This window comes from Colias croceus, chromosome 7 (assembly GCF_905220415.1).
Source record: "Colias croceus chromosome 7, ilColCroc2.1".
NCBI lineage: Eukaryota > Metazoa > Arthropoda > Insecta > Lepidoptera > Pieridae > Colias > Colias croceus.
Window position 1 is genome coordinate 8542372 of NC_059543.1, and position 19442 is coordinate 8561813.

At 34.7% G+C, this 19442-nt stretch overlaps 1 protein-coding gene across 3 annotated transcripts; it reads left to right on the plus strand.

Moving 5' to 3' along the window:
* The first annotated feature begins 1488 nt into the window (after positions 1 to 1488).
* LOC123693121 (coronin-2B-like) lies at positions 1489 to 19182 on the plus strand. Of its 3 annotated transcripts, XM_045638084.1 has the most exons (13): positions 1627 to 1763; positions 4050 to 4210; positions 4855 to 5052; positions 8325 to 8441; positions 9935 to 10084; positions 11169 to 11333; positions 11679 to 11885; positions 13299 to 13403; positions 13616 to 13753; positions 14121 to 14223; positions 15234 to 15406; positions 16290 to 16442; positions 17396 to 19182. In XM_045638084.1, exons 2-13 carry the CDS (start codon positions 4196 to 4198, stop codon positions 17525 to 17527), a joined length of 1656 nt encoding a protein of 551 aa, XP_045494040.1. In that variant the 5' UTR covers positions 1627 to 1763; positions 4050 to 4195; the 3' UTR covers positions 17528 to 19182. The 3 variants fall into 3 exon arrangements, with proteins under 3 accessions (XP_045494038.1, XP_045494039.1, XP_045494040.1); XM_045638082.1 differs by lacking the exon at positions 4050 to 4210 and having other exon boundaries at positions 1489 to 1763; XM_045638083.1 differs by lacking the exon at positions 4050 to 4210 and having other exon boundaries at positions 1489 to 1763; positions 16293 to 16442.
* The last annotated feature ends 260 nt before the right edge of the window (positions 19183 to 19442 follow it).

Genomic DNA, 19442 nt, shown 5'->3' on the forward strand with positions numbered 1-19442 from the left:
TTGTATTTTTTCCAATTTTATTGATAGATTTCAAGGGCTATAAAGTATAAACGGCTATAAAATATAAACATCTTCCTCAAATATGTAAAAATGTCTTTCCCGCGTTTATCTCAAAACCGCCATTTTGCGAGCGCGATTGAGCCGAGATTGGAGCAATCACAATACTCACGTTTCAACACGCACACAATCTGCTGAGACAATTTGTCGGGTTGCTTCCGCGCCGATCCAATTCGCAACATGTTGGGTTACGCCCCCAACGTGCCCTCAACTATACTATTGACGACACAATCTGTCAGCTCACTGCAGATATTGCTGCAGATTGTGTCAACAGATTGTTACTGAAATTGAATCGTGAGTAGGCTACTTTAGAGTACGATCTAAGTATAGTACCTACTTCACAGACCTACTTACTCTATGACAAAATAATATTTGTTTGTTCATCCATGTAAGTGTTTTTTGTTTATCCGTTCGTAATAGCGAAGTGGAAAGATTCGTTCGTTTTTATCCACCAGTTCCGAGGAACATTAATAATTAATTTCAATCTATATAAAACATCAACTATCAGTCTGTAACATTTAGCCTATAAATAACCATAAAACCATCATAAAACAATGAAATTCAGAATTAGAACAGTATCGCATCATAGCTTGGCGTTTAATTGAAATCTAAGATTGAAATAGAATCACAAAATATTACGTAATAATGAATATAAAGCAATCTGATATGTATTTAAAAATCACTTTATCAGAGAAACAGTAAATCAAGAGAATAAATAATATAATATATTTCTGTGAAACTGTGTTTTCAGTTGTGAAATATATAAAATTATTAGGTACCTAGCCTGTGAGGTAGCCGTAATGTCTTGTGTTAGTACCCAACTTGCAAATAATCAGTAATCTTATCAAAATTTCAGTAACGTGGCAATAAAAGTAAAGTAATTAGTTAATTTTTTCAATTAACTATTATTTTACTTTGTAACATTAACTTGATTTATGTGAAAAATATTGTAAAAATGTGCTTTACCTTAACCATAGACCAAAGATCTAATCTAAGATCCACAGCTAAGATCTTAAAGGGGTGACAGACGTACGAGTAAGTACGCGAACTTGTGGCTCGACGACCTTTTTCGCTCGTGTGTCACCCCAAGTACGCGTACTTAAAAACCGTCGAGTAAGTTCGTTGACGATCCAACATGTTTGAAATCTTACTCGAAGCCCGCCTTGGCTCGCACGTCTGTCACCGCCGCGAGCCGAGTAAGTACGCGAACTTTAAAACCGCGACTTTAAAGTTCGTACGTCTATCAGCCCTATAAGTCGCACTACATAAGTAGCCTGTGGTAGCATAATTACTAATCTGTGGTCGCACTTTAAAAATCAAAGCCAAGTTCGTGCAGGTTCGTGCCGAGTTCGCTTGTTCGCTTGTCAGACTGTCAGTTGTCAAATTGCCACTTGCGGCTTGTCAGTTGTCAGTGTCAGCATAAAGTTGTCAGTTCTATAGCTTGGTTCTCGAGATATATCGAGTCCTTTTTATTTTATTCATTTTTCTCTCAAATTGACGCAAAAAATAACTCGTTTATTATTGAGTATTTCATTTAAGTTCAGTAAGAAAAAACTACAAACAAGATTCCTGTAAAGGACATGCCTCCCGTAAAAGATGAAATGATCAGAGAAATTAATTGTTTGGATATAAACCTAACTGAGAAGAGCCCAGCAAAGAATAGTGCACTGGTCGATGTGAGAGCGTGTAATAAACCTGCCGCTAAGGTAAGATTTAAATATATTTAATTTAAAAATATGTACTTATTTGTTTTGCAAGACAAGTACAAAATATCGATCGCTTCAGCTTCGTTATGATATGAATTTCGGAAAGTTACAATTCCATTGTTTATATTTTCATTGAAAATAAATTTCATCTCAGCTTTTGCCTTAGACTATGACAGTGATGAGAAGAAAAATTTATTTAAATTTAATATTTGAATGTTGTTTTCAACCGAAAGAAAAGTTAAATAAAATAAAACCACGTTTAGAAAAGTTAAAATAACTTAATAATTAATAATAAACATCAATATAGATTAAAATGTCAATGCACGAAACACAATGTAGTCTATTTTCATTTGTTATCTAACTTTATGAATCTGGTCTATTATGTGTTACAAAATTATAAGTAATTATGTAACAATAGTTCATATCTAAGCATTTAAAGTTGGTAGATGTGCTGTCAGTTTCAGTAACGCTTTGGTGCACATCATGCAACTTAAGTACATATTATGTGCTATGTAATTGCTAAGCGTTTGTATTTGAAACACCTTCACATTGTGTTTTTCAGTTCCTTATGAACTAGGTATTTCAAATATTTCTTTAACAAGTCTTATATAATAATTATATTATTAATATACCTTTTATTATAAAATAACTCATAAACAGTAGAATGGAAATTATTGGCTCGTCATTATTTTATGTTGTGCTTTTATAATGCTATATTTTTTGGCTGATTGATGCATGATCAAATTACACTACTAGGAAGTAAAATTGATTGCAGCTGATATTTTAGGTTTTGTGCCAAAATGCTTTTTGTTATTAAAGGATAAACATTGAAATTCACATATTTATTATTAATTAATGATGTTAAGGATTATAAGGTTACACACATACAATTAAAAATGTATCTTTTTAGTAGGTGTCAGAATGCTGATCATCTACTTGCTTTAGCTAAAATACACATTTCATAAATTTGTATTAACTTTTAACAAGTAGTTCATTACAAAAACAAACTGAGACCTAAGTATTCTACTTGTAAAGAAAATCAATAGTAGGATGGAAAATACATCTACTTATCAAACTATTCACTTCCTTTTTCCTTAAGATACAAATAAATTATAAACATTGTTTTATTATTATAAGTATGCATCTTTGTTTGCATACTATGCCATATTCTTAAAAACCTATCAGAATTTCACCAAACTACAAACTGTACTTAGATTATTGTCGGCAATATCTTACACAGTTACATATTTGTCTCACAAACCTTGTAGTTTTATGATGAACAAACAACATAAACCTTAGGAATGTATAGCTGTTTTGTGACCCTGTTTAATAGTTAGTATGTTCGAATTTGATTGAAGGAAATACATGAGGAGTAACAAAACTAGATATAGATGAATATTTATAATTGTCTCCAGAATATTACTCTATATCATAAAGTATCACTTATTTATAAGGGATCAATTATCTTAATATCTCCGTTCTTATTTATCCTAGAATTATAATAGTCAGATATTAAATTGTAAAAAAACCTGGCAATACATCTGGTATTTGATTGAAATTTTAAAGTTTGGTATCTAGATACCAAACTTTAAAATTTCAATCATATATTGTAGTATATTCTTATCTACATCATGTTGCGATAGTATAAAAACTATACAGCAAACCTAATATATTTTTTTTTTAATTTGTTAGCTTAGAAATAATGTTATTGTATGCTTAAATACATATTTAAGTAAAATTTTACGACTGTAAAACATGCAAATGGATAACACTTATATTAATTATGTAATGGTTTCTTCAATGTGAATGTATGAATTGGCAACTTTTTGTTTTTAATTTAATACCAAGTTTTCTAATTTTATTACAAATCTAAATAAATGTGAAAGTTCAAGCTATCATGTTTTTTTTTATTGTAAAATGAACTTGTCTCAATAGATATCTAATTATTATAATGAAAGTGTTTTATGCAATGGATTGTTTTACTTTAGACGATGGTTAAATGATATACTGCCTATAGACAGATAGTACAATGATTTTAAATTTCTCTCAGCATCAACGGCGGCTACATGTAACATGTTTTCACTTTTTTTTCGCCTCCCGCCCGCAGCACGCGTTTGTTCTTAGCGTCACTATAATCACACGTTTAATTGCCATTTCAAACCTAAGCACAAGTAAAGTGTTCAGTAGTTATGTAGAGAATGCTGTCATGATTCGCACAATTTTATGCCTTTTGGTTTCACTGTTTTTTATTAGTTCTGTTTTTTTTTATTTCTTTGAACATTTCAGTGGTCCCTTTGCCGCTCGTGATGTGGACGACTGATTTTTATGTTCCTTATGTACTTTATGTTTTATAAAATGCACAAATCGTATTCATAGTTGAGTGCTGGATCTATGTAGTGCATGCTTAAACGCACCTGAATACCGGCGCCGAAATGACTAACTCGCAGGTTTGTATTTTTTTAGTATCATTACATTATGTATCTTGAATTTCATTAATGGAGTTTATACTCGATGTACACGCTTTGAATCTTGTAGTTAGAATTTCACTACAGTTATAAAATTGTGTACCTACGACTATTTATGAACAAAGAACATTAATTGTCCCAATTCTCGCAAGTAACCCAGACAATTTATACACAGGCCATTTAAATTATGATAGGTTGAGTAGACTCCTTGTTAATCGTGCGTCTTGGAATATTTTAGAAATGTTTTTTTATTTTATTTTTTATTAAAAGCTTTATCCTTTTAAGTAGTGCTTTGCAAAGTTCAATTTTTGTTTGTTTAATGTTTTTGGCTAATGTAGAGTAATGGGTGTTATAAAGATGTTATAGAAATTTGTTTATGCATGTACCTACTTAGAAAACTCTTTATTCAGAAAACTTGAGGGTAGACATGTATAATTATTTACCTACATAGTTCCAGGTAGTTTAGTACCTATATGTTGGTATATTTTAAATTTTCACATCACATTTTCTACTCCCAAGCTCTATTATCACGTAAATAAATAATAATTTTTTATGGTAGGTATGAAATACAAAATAGTTAGAATATATTTTATTTTTCAAAGTAAGCAACAATCAAAACATTTCAGGTATGGTTTCGCGGCGTGAGAAGTTCAAAATTCCGCCATGTTTACGGTGTGCCATTCAAAAGAGAGCGATGCTATGACAATATAAAAATCACTAGAAATGCGCACGATTCAAATTTTTGCGCGGTAAATCCTAAGTTTGTGGCGATCGTGACCGAGGTCGCCGGGGGCGGGGCCTTCCTAGTTCTACCCTTGGATCATGTAAGTAGACACATATTATGTAGGTAAGTACATAGTTTTTATAGTATCCTGTAAAACGTGTTAATATTAAGACTTATGTGATGAGATTTTGATCTGCTGCGGATATGCTAAATTCATTTTGAAAGAATAAAAAATATCCATCCATAATGTCTTACCATATATTACGTTGAGAAGGAATAAGTACTTATACTTTATATGAAATATTGTAAAGCAAACATCAACATAAAATACTATTACGTCATTACGTATCATATACGAAAACCTATGAAGGGAATAGCTTGGATTTCCTATTTCCCTTGATGGAGCGGAAGTGTCTAGTCCCCTATGTATTAGTTGCCCCAATTTACTCCTAACTACGTTGACCTTATAGCACTTTATTTCGCCCAGCGCCGTGTGTAGTAAATGTAACGAAAACAAAACAAACCAAGTTTATCCGTCACAAATATTTGCTTACTCCGTGATACGTGATCGCTTATGTCATTTTTTCAAATAGAATCGGTCATGCGACGTGCAATTTTCCATATTTATGTAATAAATGGTCTCCGCTTTCCATATGATATTACTCGATTAATATATGTTGATTGATTACACACATGCATGAAATTAAACACCTCACGCATCGGTCGGGCTAGATGATATTATTGCCATGCAATCAACCTTGTCCGTTATACGTGTATAATGAATAAACCTGCTATAAATCATCACATTAGCATATTATCGCAATCAAGTAATGTGTCACTTTTCGCACTCATTGTTAACTATGAACTCTCCGTAGAATACAAATGACTTATTCATTTTAAATTATTCCAATTCTAGAAGAAACTCGACGCACGACGCGGACGTGAGAATTGGAGAGAAAAAATATTAACAGTTAGATTACTTTATCTCGAAGCGCACCTATTGTGTCGAATCGTAACGTAAATTACTTTGGGCGATCGCTGAAATCAAGCGTGTCGTTAATACTAATTGGTTCTTCCAAATTAAAACGACTGCAACTAAAGACCTAACTGTCTCTAGATTACAGTTTTAGATTTCGAATTGATTGTTACATGAATCTATCTGAACCGAATATTATTATGTTAGAGTAGGTCGTAGCTATCCAGTAAAAATTACATTTTAATAAAAAAATGTACAATATAAAGAGGTCTTTAGGTGGATTCGAATCAACAAATTTATTTACGTCGCCTTTGGTTAACATTATCGATTATTTTTGTTATTACATCATTCTATTGGTTATGGAAAACCACGCTATGACATCATTAATTAGTTACTGTAAATATATTCTTACAATTTTGTACGATTTTACAAGTTTCTACAATAGAGATATTATTAACTTAACGTTGCAAAAATGTACCCACCTATATAAGGCACCTAAACCGTACCGTTTTTTTTTTTCTAAGAACCTAATTTATATTCTCAGCATGATACGACCCTGGTCTAGGTTTTGGGTAGCTAATGAAATTAGTATAGCAAAATGGTACGCCCTGAAAATATCAGTGGAAATATTTGAACACGTAGAATATAATCATTTTAGATTTAGGTTTGTTCCATCGAACAAATGAAGAATAAGTAAATATTGGGTGACATAAACATGATGATGTAAGAACTGTGCACACGTAATATTTTTCGTAAATGGTACTGTGTTTCTACAGTAACCGAAATTTTATTATTCTGCAGTACAAATTCCCAATTAATAAGCATTTTTATAGATTACCTACTTGTATTAAAACACAGAACAGTAAGAACATAATAGAAGTGCTATAATGTCATCATTAGTATGAAAACCAGTGTCGCCAAACCCACACATTTAAACCGATAGTTATACAGTACACTACAAGTAAACTATGCCTTTGATTGGACAGCTTAATTTGAGTAAAAACTGACTTAGGTTATAAATTCAGCATTTCAATATGTACCCTAACGAACCAAGTTACGGTTTATTTTAGTATAACATCCCTAGGTATATTAGCTGTTTTGTTTCTCTTTGCTCAGAAATTCCAAATTCGAAAACATTCAGCTATTCCACAACAGATGGCGTTGGTTTTCAATACATATAACTTTGAACCTCTACACATAAAGATAAGGTTGAAATTTGTGTCACTCTAAATTAATGACATTAACTTGACATTAACCTGATGCTATGCTCTAAGGGATGTCAGCCTTGTTATCGATAATTCACAAATAAATATATTTTTGTGCATTTTTTTTTCTTTCTATTATATGAGTATAGGATAATGTGTCACATTTTGGAGTATGTTTATTACTACTAAGTACGTCTTTTCATATTATTATATTTAAATAAAAAACGGAATAGAATAGTATAAATCTATATTTACAAAACAAACAGAAAATATGCATTATTTTAAATCTTGGAACTGCCGTAGGTTTGATGTATCGGTGGCCTTTGTTAGACTGCTTATTGCTGTTCGGCATCCAGTTAACTCGTCACGTTGCATTTATTATCCATTTCTCTTTTAAATTAGGCTCTTTCGAAAATCTATAAATAAATAGGACAAATGAAAGCTAAGGAAAAATAGAATAAAATTTAATATTTATAATGTTTGTCTTTTCTAAAGTATCGATACTGTCGATATGCGCCACATGCATCACTAATCCGACATTCGTTTGTTTATTTCAATAATATTCCAGAAAGTTTTGTTTGCTGTTCATCTATATTAGTACTTATTTCTTATGGATTAAGGTTCATTTTGACTTAATATTTTTATAAATTTTTGACAAATTACGACAAGCGAAGTTGTAACATAAAATATATTTAAAATAAATTAAAATAAGACTTACCGATGGTATGAAATGCCTCGATTGCTGATATTATTTCGTCTGCTATCATTTTTCCACTCTAATACCGAACAACACACTCTAAATAATGAATAAATATGGAAATAAGGTTTGACAGTTGACAACCGACTCGAATATTTTTCTGCGCACAACTGAGAGCGAGTTAGGTGATCTTACCTTACTAGTGACACGTGGGCCACGCCCACATCGCACTTCTATTATGTTCTTACTGTTCTGTGTATTAAAAGTGCTGAGTTAAAATATGTATAGTCATAAATAATCCTGCTATAAACGCGAAGTTTGTAAGAATGTAGGTACTTATGGATTTGTTAGTTTGTTACTCTTTCACTCAAAAACCAATGAACGGAATTTTATCATACTTGCTTGTGTACAAGAACAACAAAAGCTATAACAAATACTTGCTTTTGTTCTCACAAAATAAAATAATAGTAGCATATAAATAATTATCTTTCCAGACTGGTCGTCTAGACTTCAATGCGAGCCGGGTAACTGGCCACAAAGGGCCCGTACTAGACATCAAATGGAACCCCTTCAATGATAACATCATCGCGTCTTGCTCCGATGATTGCACGGTAATTTTGGTGCTTTAATCTATACTAATATGTAAGCTGAAGAGTTTGTTTGTTTGAACGCGGTAGGATTTATGTACTGGTCCGATTTGAAATGTTTCAGTTTTAGATAGCCCATTTATTGAGAAAGGCAAGGCAGCCTATAGGCTGTATATTGGAGAGTAGCAATGCTTCATAAAACCCCGGGGCACAGCTAGTTGTTCATGAATCTCCAATTATTTATCACAATAGCTCGAGAGACGAGTAACTATCAATATCAATGAAAACATACGCGCATGCGATGATATAAGCCCTGATGTTTTTACCTATAACAGTTTAGGTACAACTTTGAGATGTATTTGTTTTAATTACCAATGATATCACCGTTCTTGTGTCATATTTTAATCGTATTTGTTACAAGACTGTATACTATAGTATAGCTCATAGGTAGGTACAAAGATACATATGTGAATACAATTATCTAAAAAATTAAAATGAATATAAGTATCTATAACTATAATTTTTTAAAGCATCATGTTATATTATCACTACTTGACTTCATTATAAAGGTATAGTAATAACATTTATATAAAATTCCTAGCTTGTGTATTATCATTTCACGCTCGGCATATTTTTTCTCTCGAAATTATATAGAGTAACGATGACCCAGCAGTTTTATGCCTCTAATATAAACTGTACTTCGGAGGCTCGACGAGAGTATATTTTTTATTTTTTAATGCTCGGGCAACGCGTCCATACCACCTGAGAAGAAGACATTGGCTTACTGAATACAAAAAATAAACATTTTAATGGAATTGACACCATAAAACCATAGAAAGAGAAAACATAAAATGTATTAATCTATACTATAAAAATGAATCGCAAAATGTGTTGGTAAGCGCATAACTCGAGAACAGCTGAACCGATTTCGTTAATTCTTTTTTTTTAATATTCCTTGAAGTATGAGGATGGTTCTTATGGATAGAAAACGTAAACATGTACCACGGGCGAAGCCGGGGCAGAACGCTAGTCTTATATATAAAAATTAATCGCAAAATGTGTTGGTAAGCGCATAACTCGAGAACGGCTGAACCGATTTCGATAATTCTTTTTTTATTATATTCCTTGAAGTACGAGGATGGTTCTTATGTAGAGAAAACGTAAACATGTACCACGGGCGAAGCCGGGGCGGACCGCTAGTAGATGTATAAAAATAACAAAACATTTGTAGACACACTTTCAACTTCAGAGCCTTTACAGAGATGAATTGTGTCGCGTATCATTCAGAAAGGTTTGTTTTACAGCATTAATATCTTGGAAACGTTTTATTATTTTATGAAAAACTATAAAATAACAAAACATATGCCTGGTGACCTAAAATACAGGTAATTTTTATTACCTAGTTTAGGCACCAGGTCTGACACTTATTTATGTGTACTGAAAATGTATTTAATGTGAGAGTCATAAACTCTTTTTTTGTGGTAGAATCTAATTAATATTATTTGACTATCAAACAGGTAAAACTATGGCATATACCAGACGGTGGTCTATCCATGCACCTGACCGATTGGCTCGTAGAACTGCACGGCCATAAGAGACGAGTTGCGTACATCGAATGGCATCCCACAGCTGAAAATATTCTGCTTAGCGCTGGTTTTGATTATTTGGTAAGGTTTTTTTAACTATTTTCTTGTATTTGGAGAAGTTATTGTACAGCGTTTTCTATAGTGAAAGTTATTTTTCACTGATACTCCAAAAAAAAAAAAAAACGCTAGAGGCGTCAAGTTGTTGCCAAATTTTTGCGTTTTCTTTTTATCAATAACTAGCCTCCTCATTATTATTTCAAAATGTACACTTGAAATGTGAATTACTTTTACCAAATTATGGAAGCAGAAAAAAAAAGAAGAATAAGTGTATATGTATTTTTTAATCCACTCGTATAATAAATCCTTGTCAATTTGAATAGAAATAATGTTCCGTTTTTGCCACACTGTCAGATGTTATCAGGTACATGTACTGAACATTATCAAGATCAATGTAGAATATGGGGTTAATGGCTTAGTATATCAGATATCTATTTATCTAACATTTGAAATACAAGTAGTGGAACTATTAACCCACTAAATTTAACAAAACAAAAACATGATACAAGGAGTATCAAAATATTTATGTTAGGAAAGTCATACTTTAATCTCATTAGATAACTAATTTCAATGAACTATCAGTATATTTTGCTATGTTTTTAGTTGATATTTTAATATTTTTCTCGTAGAAAGTATAACTAAATTCAACTATGTTTCAACTAAAGTAAAAACAAAATTATCGAACCGTAACTGCGTATTAATTGCCCACATAACGATTTTATTATTTTTGTGAGATTTTAAATTTTTGAACAATTATTATGCTCAAGCAAGCAGAGACAAATCTTAATTATCAAAAATCATTCAAATCTGTTCAGACGTTATTGCGTTATAAGCTTTATACCTACTCACAATCTTTAACATACTTTTATTTTGTTTATTATATTTTAGATAGTTACGCAACTTCACTTCATAGTATAAAACAAAGTCGCTTTTTTGCCCCCTATGTTTGCTTAAATCTATAAAACTAAACAACGGATGTTGATGCGATTTTTTTTAATAGATAGAGTGATTCAAGAGGAAGGTTTTAGTATATAATTTATTAGGTTTTTGACGAAGTGGGCGAAGCCGCGGGCGGAAAACAAGTAAAATATAAATTAAAATGTTTCAGATTTTCGTATGGGACGTCGGTAAAGGGGAGGCCGTAAAAGTCATCGACTGCCACAGTGACGTCATCTACTGCATGTCGTTCAACCGGGACGGCTCGCTCTTGGCCACCACATGCAAGGATAAGAAGCTGCGAGTGATCGAACCGAGGCGCGGTATTGTGCTCTCTGTGAGTATTGGAAAATATATTAACTTAATATAAGTACTAAAACATTATTTAATACTTTTTACAAGTATGATTAAAAGCTTAAAATTATGTAACCAATTAAAACGTTGTGTGTAATTGAAAGGAATGAGCCCGAGTTAAATAATAGCGATTTAACTTCCTGATTTGATAAAAATGTGATTTAAGTAAGTTTACAATTACATAATATTTTATGTTGAAAACAAAAAAAATTGTTATCAAGTAAAAATCTTCTATAGTCCCCAATCTAACAAAACATTAATTTTAACAAAATCTCATGTTTCTTAAAAATATATCTGCGCCTGTGTATAATCTACTTTATACTTTCAGGAAGGGCAATGCCACACGGGCACGAAAGCGTCCAAGTGCACGTTCCTCGGGAACCAAGGGCGCGTTCTCACCACGGGCTTCTCGCGATACAGCGACCGGCAGTACGCAGTGTGGGAGCAGCACGACCTCACGCGCCCGCTCGTGTGCGAGACCATCGACAGCTCCTCCGGCGTCGTGTTCCCGTACTACGACTATGACACTAATATGGTGAGCAGTAAGGTCCACATTGGCACTGCGCAGTGTGGGAGCAGCACGACCTCACGCGCCCGCTCGTGTGCGAGACCATCGACAGCTCCTCCGGCGTCGTGTTCCCGTACTACGACTATGACACTAATATGGTGAGCAGTAAGGTCCACATTGGCACTGCGCAGTGTGGGAGCAGCACGACCTCACGCGCCCGCTCGTGTGCGAGACCATGGACAGCTCCTCCGGCGTCGTGTTCCCGTACTACGACTATGACACTAATATGGTGAGCAGTAAGGTCCACATTGGCACTGCGCAGTGTGGGAGCAGCACGACCTCACGCGCCCGCTCGTGTGCGAGACCATCGACAGCTCCTCCGGCGTCGTGTTCCCGTACTACGACTATGACACTAATATGGTGAGCAGTAAGGTCCACATTGGCACTGCGCAGTGTGGGAGCAGCACGACCTCACGCGCCCGCTCGTGTGCGAGACCATCGACAGCTCCTCCGGCGTCGTGTTCCCGTACTACGACTATGACACTAATATGGTGAGCAGTAAGGTCCACATTGGCACTGCGCAGTGTGGGAGCAGCACGACCTCACGCGCCCGCTCGTGTGCGAGACCATCGACAGCTCCTCCGGCGTCGTGTTCCCGTACTACGACTATGACACTAATATGGTGAGCAGTAAGGTCCACATTGGCACTGCGCAGTGTGGGAGCAGCACGACCTCACGCGCCCGCTCGTGTGCGAGACCATCGACAGCTCCTCCGGCGTCGTGTTCCCGTACTACGACTATGACACTAATATGGTGAGCAGTAAGGTCCACATTGGCACTGCGCAGTGTGGGAGCAGCACGACCTCACGCGCCCGCTCGTGTGCGAGACCATCGACAGCTCCTCCGGCGTCGTGTTCCCGTACTACGACTATGACACTAATATGGTGAGCAGTAAGGTCCACATTGGCACTGCGCAGTGTGGGAGCAGCACGACCTCACGCGCCCGCTCGTGTGCGAGACCATCGACAGCTCCTCCGGCGTCGTGTTCCCGTACTACGACTATGACACTAATATGGTGAGCAGTAAGGTCCACATTGGCACTGCGCAGTGTGGGAGCAGCACGACCTCACGCGCCCGCTCGTGTGCGAGACCATCGACAGCTCCTCCGGCGTCGTGTTCCCGTACTACGACTATGACACTAATATGGTGAGCAGTAAGGTCCACATTGGCACAGACAATAGTAGAACTCCGTCTACCTGTAGATGTGTGTACAACTTACTCTTATATCGTGAGTATGAAGGTCCACATTAGCACTGTTACCCGAGAGAGCTTCGACTCGACTTGGCGAAGCGTTCCTTTACTGTTAGTATGACAATTATAAAAAAAAAGTTATTTCATAGTATATTAATTTTATGATTAATACATTTATTGATTTTTCAGGTTTATCTTGCGGGCAAGGGAGATGGCAACATTCGGTACTATGAAGTAGTTGATGAAGCGCCATATGTTCATTTTCTGAATCAATTTCTATCTGGTAACCCACAGGTAATAATCCTATGAAATAATTATTTATTTCTAATATTAAGATAAGTCATATTTTAAGCAGTGATTTTAATGAATGACGTATACCCAAATGACATAAAATAATAATAATTTTATGTACTTATGTACAGTTGTTATGTTAATAAATAAGCATTTAGTAATGAAAAATGGTCCCAAAAAAAAGGTATCAATATTTCACTATATAAAAATTTCAGCGCGGTCTAGGCTTCATGCCAAAACGTGGTGTGAATACAGCGGCGTGCGAAGTATTCCGCTTCTACAAGTTGCATACTTCGCGTGGCCTGTGTGAACCCATTTCCATGATTGTGCCGAGGAAGTCGGATTGTTTCCAGGTAATAAAAAGCGATAGGTATAAGATATTATATTGCAATTTTTCTTTTATTTGTACCATAATTAGTATAAGTAGGTTTTATAATAAGGATAAAAGATTGACAGCTACTGGAATTCATAGGGGAAAAAATTAGAAATGAATCCAACATGATTGAATATGATTTAATGGTGTACACTGTACAGTAGTTCCCTTCACGTGTCCAAATGATAATATAGCCCTTGTTTTCATATTAAAATTGTTAAATAAGAATTTTGACATCTAGGTTCAGTGATTAAGCCCAAAAATTGCTATATTTTCTATTTCATTCTTGTCTATTTACATCAAAACAAACTCAAACCTAATACTAAAGCAAGTTAACACAAACACAGGAGGACCTATACCCGGACACAGCGGCGCCCCAACCGGCTCTGAGCGCGCGAGACTGGCTCAGCGGGATGAACGCACCACCACTGCTCATTAGTTTGAAGACCGGTATGTATTTATAAATAAATAAATAAATAATAAATAAATAAATATTATAGGACATTATTACACAAATCGACCTAGTCCCACAGTAAGCTCAATTAAGGCTTGTGTTGTGGGTACTAGGCGACGATAAATATAATATTTAATAAATACATATATAGATAATAACACCCAGACCCAAGAGCAAATAATTGAGTTCATCACACAAATATTTGCCCTGACCGGGGAACGAACCCGGGACCGTCGGCTCAGTAGGCAGTTACTTTACCACTGCGCCAACCGCGTCGTCGGTCGTCGTTATGTTGGTTATTTTATACTAGCTTTCCGCCGGCGGCTCCGCCCGCGCTTTCAAAGAAAAACTCGCATAGTTCCCGTTCCCGTGAAATTTCCGGGATAAAACCTATCCTATATTACTCGTTGATAATGTAGCTTTCGAATGGTGAAAGAATTTTTAAAATCGGTCCAGTAGTTTATGAGCCTATTCATAACACTCAAACAAACAAAGTTTTCCTCTTTATAGGTACCTAATATTAGTGTAGATTATGTTTGGTACTGTTGACATCGTACTTGTTAACTTGTGGATGAGAGATTCAATGTTTTATTTTACTTATTAATATTAATACTTATTACAAATTACATTGTTATAAATTGTTATAATTTTAATAAAATTACAATTTATAACAATGATTACAACTTGTGCGTAGATTATTCAGATTTCTCGTATGTACAATGCCTATTTTGAAATTATTGTGTAACAAAATTAGCTGAAGAAATTTTCATTACAAAATAATTGGTTGTTTGTAAAGTGGGTTTACGATCGAGATGTTTACGTGATAACGTCTTATGATGAGATGAGACGGTAGATCGGTCCGTCTCTCTCTCGTTATACCTGCGATCGCGCTCGTGAGGTTGTGGTGTGACACAAGTTTCTGAACATGTCACCCGACTAAAACGATTTTAAAGACGTTATCACGTCAAAAAAAAAAAACAAATATTGACCTGATTTCATATGACAGGTGTAACAATATCAACGCACAAACCGCGGCAGAACAACAAGAGCGCGCCGGCCCTACAGCCGCAGGACGCGAACAACCGCAAGAAGTTCGCGTTCCTGTCGCGCGAGACCACGCCCGACTACCGCCCGCTCGCCACCTGGCAGCCCGACCACAACAACGATACCGACGTGCAGGTAATCCATAGGTTACACGATCAGTCTGGCGTCAGTTCAGTCCATCAGTTTGATCCGGCTTAGACTGATGCCAGAATGATGGATGAAAAACACGAACAATTTTTGACATTCTGAACCATCAATCCGTCAGTCAACCGGTTAGACGATAATTCTCCCGTCATTCTGAGCAGACTGAAGGACTGAACTGACGCCAGACTGAGCGTGTAACCTGTGTCTAACACGAGATAATAATAATCATAAGAAACTACATGTTTAAACGTGCTTTTCCACTAATAATATCAAAGAAGAAGTTTGCGTTTTCAAATGTACTAAATATATTATGCTATCAGCAAAAATGTCAATTTTATTAATAGGCTATTATAGTGTGGTATGTGACCGCCTCCTTGGTACAGTGGTTAACGCGTGAGCGTAGAACCGAGAGGTCCTGGGTTCGATTCCCGGAGGAGACGAAGAAGAAAAAAAATGTCTCGGTCTGGTAGGATACAGAAGGCTGTTCACCTACTTGTCCCTAAAGAAAATCGATCAGTGAAACAGATGTATAATGCATCTACCCCTTACCCCGCTAGGGGACATGGGATTGCACTTATAGTGTTACAACGTGTTTATTGTGTGTTTATTTTTATTTTTTATGAGATATGTTTTTTTTTTAATTCATAAAAGAAGTCAGTCGAATTAGGTTAACCTTTATTGATAGTAAGTTCCATATGATGTAAATAAATAAGATGCTTCATGCCTTTCCACCAAATAATGTGCGACGCTGTGTAGCGAGGAATGTGTTTGTAAATCTATACTAATATCATCGAATCACAATTTTATTTAAAAGATAATATCAGCAGCTAATTCTGACTAAAACTAAACTAATTATTGTATTATTTACGAACAGCAGGTAACCGAGAAATCGGCGAAAACGAGCGCTAACCAAAGCGCTAAGTTCCACCAATTGCAGCGCATGTTCGGCAAGCAGCCCGCCGGCGATGAGCCCGTGCCGCTCTACAAGCAGATCAGCCAGGGAGACGTGTTTACTACTGAACAAGAGGTAAACACACATACAAACACTTACATACACATATATACATACATAAATACACATTTCATTCACATATATACACGAATACACGCTCGTTTATACTGAAAGCACGCATATGTGCGTACACATACGCAACAACACGCACCATACACATCATACAAACCACACATTTAGTACAGATACAGGGTTAGTTTTCAATGACCAGCCAAAATTTAAAATTAAGATCTAGATATTAAACCAAAGGTACATTTGAAATTTTATTGTCAAATAAAATAATAGCATTCATTTGAAAATGTCTTAAAAATTTCCTAAATCGTAAACACGCGATAATCAATGCACTTGTGTGCGTGCGCGCATCGCCAAATTTATGTGTGTGCTAACTTCTACCTATCTAGGTTGTTGAACTGAATTGTGCTTTTGTAATGTCCACACGTTCGCTTTTTAGTGGCTGACAGGAATGAAATCTAATTAAAAAAAAGTGTTTTTTTTTTCGATTCTGAAAATGATTTCTGAAAATGTTATCGATTCTGAACCATTTCTGAAAATTTGGCCGGTCATTGAAAACTAACCCTGTATACACCGCACACACAATCAGACATACGTACTCGGACATGCACGTAGTACAAGCACCATATCTAAAATTCAAATAGCAAAGACATGCATCGTAATCAGAAACGCGAATTTTTAGTTTTTACATGCAGGGACCGTATTGACGTAGCATACAGACGATGTAAAATACAAAACACAAACACGCACCGCATAGTCTTGTAAAAGTCACATCGTCGAAGATCACACATCGCACCCACATATTGCATGAATACACGCTTCTACCAAACATGAAACTTATTATTATCCGGTATATAAAAATATTCATTAAATATACTGATAATTACAAACAAATACGTAATTTGGTCCTTTTTTACATGTTGTATTATAATTGTAGTAAATGGTTTACATTTCAGTTACGACTCGCGTTCAACCGCCAAGGCGAAGAATTGCGCATTGTAAAACGGCAGCTACAAATCAGCCAACAGCGTGTGCGTGAACTGGAACAACATATCGCGATGCTGCAAGCTAAGACTCCACAAAACTGAATTAAATATTGTAAATCCAACGCGATTTACTCTTAAATGTTCGGCTTTAGTACGCCTTTGAAATGTTTCCCCTGTTTGCATTATGGCTTTTATTTCAATTCACATATTGACTGTGATTGGTCGACTCAAATTATGTGAATTCTAAATTGCTGTTTATTTGCGTTGTTTCTCATGGTATGCAATATAATATGAGTCTTAATTGAACGGGCTAAAACGCTAGTTTTTTTTTTAGATCTTAAGGTATATCAACAGTTTTAAGTTAGTTCATTAGCCATTTATTTAGGCTTAAGCATTCGTCGTTCACTTAGTGTTGTGGCTGGCCACAAACTATGCTTGGCTTAAGTTGAATAATTATTATTACTAGGCCTTATTTTTACAATGTGTGATTTTTTTCACTTTGCTATGATGTATGTGATTTTAATGATGTGTTAGTGAATGTGTTTTAATGTGACTATTGTAATTCATTTTGTATTATATTATTTTGATTATTGATTTATAATGAAGATTGTAGTTTTTATATAATTGTTTTAATAATGCTTTCATGGCTAGTACGTATGTATTATTATGTAAAAAATCGTATTTACATAGTAGAATCGAAAACCGATTCATTCAAGAACAATGAATATATTACAAATGATTGGGCACAAAACTTTAACATTAATTTCAATATTTTTTAATAAATGCGTGGCCTATATAACTGTCTCGGCTAACTCGACTGAAGCACTATGTGATAATTTCATGACATTCAAAGAAATGCGAAGTGATTGTGTATATGTGGCCATTTTTATTTCATGACAAAATCATACAATAATTTTAATGTATGTGCAATTCAATTCCAGGGTTTTTTTATCTATAGTTAAGTTTATGCACTGTTTGGAATGCACGAAATTGTATTTTATTTCAATTTCATCGATTTGATTTATTGTTAGCAATGATTTAGTCTGAATTACTTTCAGTTTTTACTTGTTTGTGTTATTTTATATTATTAAGTTTACTATTTTTGTTAGGTAGCATTGTATGATCATTTTTGATAGTAGTTTTATCTATTTTAGGGTTTTGATACTTTACATATTTTCTCGATCTTGTATTCCTCAATGCATTTTATTTCAATGGAAGTTTATGTTGTGAATGTTTCTTCAATGGTTTATGAAAACTCAAAAAAATATTGTACAAAAAAGTTACCTGAACCATTTTTATAATCTACATTAGCTTTAGATTTTGACATTATTTAAGAAGTATTTTAATAGGTGCTAGATTTAACAAGCCTTGAGCAAAATTATATTAAATTTTTAATTTTGTGGCCTTTAATGACATTGGAAATGACAATTTGTTGGAAGAATGGTTTTATTCAATACGAAATGTGGATACTTACAAATTAGTAAAACAGTAGCGTGATTTTATCAGTAGATTATGTTAAAATGACGAAATATTTTTTGTACCCAGATTGTACTGTAATTCGCAATAAATTTTGGTAGAAATTTCTACACTTTAACATTCCAATATGAAGACATTGATAAAGTTTAAGTGAAACGATTGAAAGTATTATAGCATATTAGCTGAGATAGTTTAGTTTCGCTAAGTCGATGTTAATATTTATTGTGTATTTTTATATCAAGCTTGTGTAGCACAAATTTTCAATAAATATTCGAACCTTGTGGCTGGATTTTTATTAGATTCCTACTTCCTGTTCCTACTTAACGCCTATGTAAAAAATCTATGAAAAGTACCACTATTTTCCAGATACAATTTCCATGCAATTAAAATTTAATTCTACATACATGAAAGTTTGATGGACGCTTGCATTTGGCAATTTTATTCTATGACGCGATTGTAGCCTGACTACAGCTATAAAATCTTTAATAAGTATTTCTCCTTCCTTCGTAAACTGCGTAGTAATCTACACTAATATTATAAA